Below are 6,106 nucleotides of genomic sequence, written 5' to 3' on the forward strand. Positions count from 1 at the left end.
ATGAGTTTTTTATCCTTAAAACAACTATGGTTCTTTATTGTTCGTACTCTTTCTTCTGAAGATTTATCAAGTGAGAATTCATTATCGTTGACGCTTTTATCTTCAACATCATTAATTCATGTTACTATCAAAGACAAGGTCATCTGAAATAGGAGTAATAATTACATGGGATAAAAAGTGAATGAGCTTGAATTTGTACAGTGAAGCTTTTGATCTTGAGAATTAATGCATCGTATGACACCAAATTTTTTAAATTAAAACATTTATAAATATTTAAAATTTTAGTCTTAATGATGTATCATCGATAAAAACCGATATAATCTTTTGTGTAGCTGTATCAGTCCCCGCCAATACGATACCGATACACGATATTAACTACTTTTATCATAACCAATAACTATCACTGTACTACAATGACATTGGCTTTCTTTTTCCGTTCTTTCAGCTGGATTTTTTATTTTATTGGTGCCAAATAATTATCATCACACTAATTGAATAAGATGAAGCCTTACTTGTTAATTTCTTAGAACCGTGAGAACTCCATCCTCGGATTTTTCGTACATGGAGGAAGATAGTAATCCAGCGTACTCAAGAATGGTACCTGAACTGCAACAACTTTAATTCAACTTATTATGTTGCAACTAAATTTTTTTCTCTCTCATAACTGCATAACCGTATTTTCCAAATAATTATCCAAAACTTTTTTTGTTTCATCTTCTTCATATCCAAACCTAGATTTGCTCGGATTTACTATGAGATATCAGATTTCCGAGTAGATTTAGGTTTGTGCATTCAAACCAAAATAATGATTACACGATTGCTTACAAGATTGTCAAAAACACTAAAATACAAGATATTCAAAACCCAATACAAATGAAGACACTAATTGCAAGTACACCATGAAGAGAAAGAGCCCTGAGCCGCAAAGACATCCAATTTTTATAGATGTAGTAGTGATGAATAATAGTGTGAACTGGAATCAACTCCGACCATTTAAAATGATTGTTTTCTTTAATAAGAGATGCTCCAAATAAAATGGAGTATTTTGGCTAAAATCTTGTAGATTCATACGAATCTGGATGCCCTAAATCCCTCTTGTTGAAGATGAATCTAAAGAGACGCCGAGAAAAATCGTTGATGTTCTTGCTGATTCGAGAATAACAAGCCAAGAAACACCATGAAGATTCGAAAAAAATCGTTATTAGAGTGAAGACAAAATCGTCCTAAAGACGAAGAAAAGATCACCCAAATAACGAAGAAATATGCACATAGATACCATAAACAACAAAAATCTAAAAACATAAATTAAATTATTTTATTCATAAAAAAACTAAAAATCCTTACTCAGATCTAGCCCCAAAGGACTATATGCGAGTAAGATGAAGCTCCAGGGTTCTTTCTTTTCATTTTGGAGAGAGGGGAAGAGATAAGAAGAAATCGATCCGATGGTTGATCTAGTCTATCAAGACTTGTTATATAATAGTCTTAATGTCATTTTATGGCGATGCTGCTGCATTATTATCAAACATGTTTTGAAAAAAGACTATCTAATTCGGCAAATAAAACCGAAATTGATCGGTAAAATATAAATTTGGACATATTTCTTCTTTTTTATGGAAGCATTTAACATATATGATTTCAATTATCAAGATTCATAAAATCAGAAAACAAAATGATTTGAAACCATTATCAAGCTATCAATTTCTTCAACCAAACGTAAAATCTAATTGTTTTTTTTTCCGTTTTCTCTGATATAATTGATTATAAGTAATCAAAATTTCACAGCAACTAAATACGAGTCGCACCGTTTTTTCCTTGAAAATAAAAAATAATTCAATCTTATTATTGTTAAACGTCACTAACAAACATAATCCAAAACCTATCCCAATCCATTGAAAAAATATCTAATGATTCAATCGGATTGGATAGAATGCCAAAATCCAATCTAATAAGTTGAAAATGTCAAGTAATTCCAAACAAATAATACTAAATACTAATACTAGTATATTTTTAAAATTTCAATTACCACGATAAACGTTGATCCTATCCCATTAATCAAGATTCAGTCAGGGAGTACTCAGCAACTCCCTCGCCTCGGTACGTCGCCCATACATGCATTCCTTAATTATTTCCACACGTGTCAGTGGGGTCAGCATGTAAAACTCTCTCAATTATTCCCCTATAAAGTAAAACTAAATAAAATCCTTTTTTCATTTTACAAGAAAATAAATTATTCAACTTGTCTGTTAAAAACCGAACCTTCATAATTTTTTTCCTCTCCTTCCTTCATTCATTCTTATCATATACACACACAGATAACCAAACAGTTACTGCTTATCACAACAACAACAGCGAAAAAAACCCTAATCAGTTTAAAGAAGAAGAAGAAGAACTTGATCAATACAACGAAAATCTTAGGTATGTTTTGTATTTAATCGGATTTGTCGGTGATTTTTTTTTTTGGGTGTATTGATTCTGATTTTTGACTTTTGTTTTTGTTGATTGTTTGATACAGGAATTGGATTGGAGAAATTAAGAATGAGTTGTTGATTTTGGATTCGAAGAGGAAACCCTAGGGTTGTTTGATTTTAGTTTTTATTTATATACGGAGAGGAGAGGTTTTTTATTTTAGGTAAATAAATTACACAAATATGGCTGAAGAAGGAGAGATGGGTATTGTTGTAAACGGAATGGATGATGATTTATATGATTATGATAGAGTTGCTAATGTTGAAGAAGAAACCGAGATGGATGATGATGCTGATTCGGTATGTATATATTTTGTAATTATGATTTTTGTTTTTTTAGGTTAATTTTGGTTTTGAATTTGGGGATGTTTAATTATGATTGATTGTTGTGTGTAGTTTAATAAGGCGACTGATACGACTGCGAATCAAGCAAGGAAAGGGAAAGATATACAGGGAATTCCATGGGAAAGATTGAATATAACAAGGGATAAGTACAGGAAGACGAGGATTGAACAGTATAAGAATTATGAGAATATACCTTCTTCTGGAGAACTCATAGATAAGGTTTGTTGTGATTATCCTCTTATCGTTGAATTTTATTATTTTATTGTACTAGGTGGAGTTGGGTTACTGCTGATACATGTGGATAGGTGTTTTACAATTGAATTGTTGAAGCTTAGTGAGTGCTTGTTAATTTGGTTGAGTACTGATGTGTTTATCTTTTTGGTCGTATTAGAAATGCAAGGATATTGAAAAAGGCCCACAGTATTACGAGTTTCAGCATAACACAAGAATGGTGAAACCTACAATTCTTCATTTTCAGGTTTGTGGATTTCTCCAGATATGTTTGGGGTTCCTTCTTTTTGTCGCTGCTGTTGTTATGTTGATGATTTTGAGTGCCATGTGCTTTTGCCTTTTAGAATGAAGCAGTCTTTATTTGTTTCAATCTTTGATGTTGTCACTTTTCATTATGTTCTTTGTTGCAGTATGATTGTATTTTGTCGCTTTACGAATTCTATCTCAATAGATGCCATTTTCTGATTTGATTATGTATCTTTTTGATACATTCTGAACCTGTTGACCTTGGTTGTGAAGGTTTGCTTGGTCTTCCTGTTCTTGTTTCAGTTTGTTGAATGCAAACTCATGCAACCTCTAGGTTTTCACTCTCTTGTAATGGTCGTCTTTCCATTATGTTTAAATTTTTTTGCATTACGAGTCTCATTCAATGAATGTAGATATTGGAACCACCGAGTGCTCGTATGTTTTTCTTTTTTCCTTGCGTTGAAGTTCATAGTTACAGTTCTTATCATAGGCTGTTGTGGCTATATGCCTAATCTAAATGAATCCTGATTTGACCGACATTCATATCTTATAAGAATACTTGTAGATTCAGTATTTAGTGTTTCGTGAACTTTTGCATTAACAGTTACTTTGTAGTGTGTTTATAAGCTTGAGTTTTACACTAAAAGATGATGACATATTTCTTTTTTGTTGTTTTTCGCAGTTGAGAAACTTAGTTTGGGCCACTTCGAAACATGATGTCTATCTCATGTCCAACTATGCAGTTGTTCATTGGTCTCCTTTATCTTGCAACTCAACGGAGGTCGTCAATTTTTCAGGACATGTGGCACCAACTGAGGTTCTAATTTTCTCTAATATCATATAAGCATTAAATAGTATAAAGTTGATGTTAAGTTATTAATTTTTCTGATGATTTTCCTTCCACTGTTTTGGGTTCTGCTCTGGTTCATTATAATTTGTACACCAAGGAGTAAGCATGTAGACTTTATCTGTTGCTAAAATAAGTCATATTGTTGGTTATGCAGAAACACCCGGGTAGCTTGCTAGAAGGCTTTACACAAACTCAGATCAGTACGCTTGCTGTGAAGGACAAATTGTTGGTTGCAGGGGGATTTCAGGGAGAACTTACTTGTAAGGTGAGTTTTCGTCTTGTATTGCTTGTTTATCATTTTCTGAGAAATTTGTTAGTTCATTCTGTGGTTGGTGTGAGACACTTTATACATTCAGAAGACATTTTGACTTCCTTTTGGGTTCTCCCCTTTTTGCCTTTCTCATTGTTGAGCTTCCATGATGCAGCGATTGGATCGGCGAGGGGTTAGCTTCTGTACTAGGACAACATATGATGAGAATTCAATCACAAATGCTATTGAAATATTTGACCACTTCAGGTAAGTGTTTTTAAATACTTGCATATCAGTGTGTTAATGTTTCAGTGAATAGAGTTAATTTTGAATATCTCTCGCAGTGGTGGATCTCGTTTCTTGACATCCAACAACGATTGTGGCGTTCGAATATTTGATTTGGAGAAATTTCAGCTTCTAAATCACTTCCGCTACCCTTGGCCAGTAAATGTGAGTGCTCATGCTCTAGTCTTGACAATTTCTTTTAATCCCATTCTCGCATGCTTCTTTTGTTTGACACCAATTCCCTATATTTTGCAGCACACGTCAATGAGTCCGGATTGCAAGTTAATTGCGGTTGTGGGTGATCACCTTGATGGTTTACTTGTGGATTCACAGAATGGAAAGGTAATTTTTATATTGTCATATTGTGGGTGCTTAAGACCTTGCACTTGCTCCGTAGGTCCAATCATCCTTTTTTTCCCACTACATTCATATCAATCATTAAAATTACTGATAACGTGAAACTGTTATTTGATAATGCAGACAGTGTCTTCATTAGTAGGCCACCTTGATTATTCATTTGCCTCGGCATGGCATCCTGATGGTCGCATCTTTGCAACTGGAAATCAAGATAAGGCATGCCGAGTGTGGGATCTCCGTAACTTGTCCTCACCATTGGCAGTTCTCAAGGGAAATTTGGGTGCTGCCAGATCCATCCGCTTCTCATCAGATGGACAGTTCATGGCAGTAGCCGAACCTGCCGATTTTGTTCACGTCTACAGTACCAAGGGGGATTATAGTAAGCGACAAGAGATAGATTTCTTTGGGGAAATTTCAGGAATATCGCTTAGTCCTGATGACGAGTCTCTTTTCATAGGAGTCTGGGACCGGACATATGCCAGCTTACTTCAGTATAGTAGAAAACACTCTTACGGCTATCTAGATTCCTGCTTATGAGCTTGATCTGATTGAAAGGTGTTTGTTTACACCGTTCACAATCCATGAATCTCCGCCTCCTTAATGGACTTGCATGATATAGGAAAGGTTAAGCATAATGGTGTTTCTTGGTGTTCGAGCTTTATAATAGTATGCCGCAATTTCACTTTCCTGATCATAATCAGAAGACAAAGAAAGCTATCAGGCTCGTTTTTATTTCTGCAAAGCTTTCCATCAAGGGGATTAAGGTTCATTAGTTATTAAGCTGAAGTATAGAGGGACCATCTTGTGTACAACATTAAATGAGTCATTATCTGTTGCAGAACGCGGTTCTCTCCTTTTTTTTTTTTTTTTTTTTTTTTATTCAAGTCAAGATGTCGGTGTACAGATAGAGTGAACCTCCAAAAAAAAAAAATTCTATAATGTATACATGTGGAGGAGTTATTCCCCTCTTAGTATCAATTCTTAAAGCTTTTACTGTCTAAATTTGTTCTCTCAGGTTAAAGTTCTTTGGACTTGGTCTTATTTAGGGCAAGTCTTATGGTGGAATCCTTCCAT

The 6,106-nt window shown here is 34.3% G+C and overlaps 1 protein-coding gene across 1 annotated transcript; it reads left to right on the forward strand.

The window, feature by feature from the left end:
* Window positions 1-2,219: 2,219 nt before the first annotated feature.
* On the forward strand, window positions 2,220-5,897 carry LOC113315408 (uncharacterized WD repeat-containing protein C2A9.03-like). The gene is made up of 10 exons (XM_026563690.1): window positions 2,220-2,418; window positions 2,516-2,768; window positions 2,865-3,032; window positions 3,205-3,291; window positions 3,973-4,107; window positions 4,295-4,405; window positions 4,566-4,657; window positions 4,735-4,840; window positions 4,931-5,017; window positions 5,156-5,897. The coding sequence occupies exons 2-10, from the start codon at window positions 2,652-2,654 to the stop codon at window positions 5,567-5,569; spliced, it is 1,317 nt and encodes a 438-aa protein (XP_026419475.1). The 5' UTR covers window positions 2,220-2,418; window positions 2,516-2,651; the 3' UTR covers window positions 5,570-5,897.
* Window positions 5,898-6,106: the final 209 nt, after the last annotated feature.

This window comes from Papaver somniferum, chromosome 1 (assembly GCF_003573695.1).
Source record: "Papaver somniferum cultivar HN1 chromosome 1, ASM357369v1, whole genome shotgun sequence".
Classification (NCBI taxonomy): Eukaryota; Viridiplantae; Streptophyta; class Magnoliopsida; order Ranunculales; family Papaveraceae; genus Papaver; species Papaver somniferum.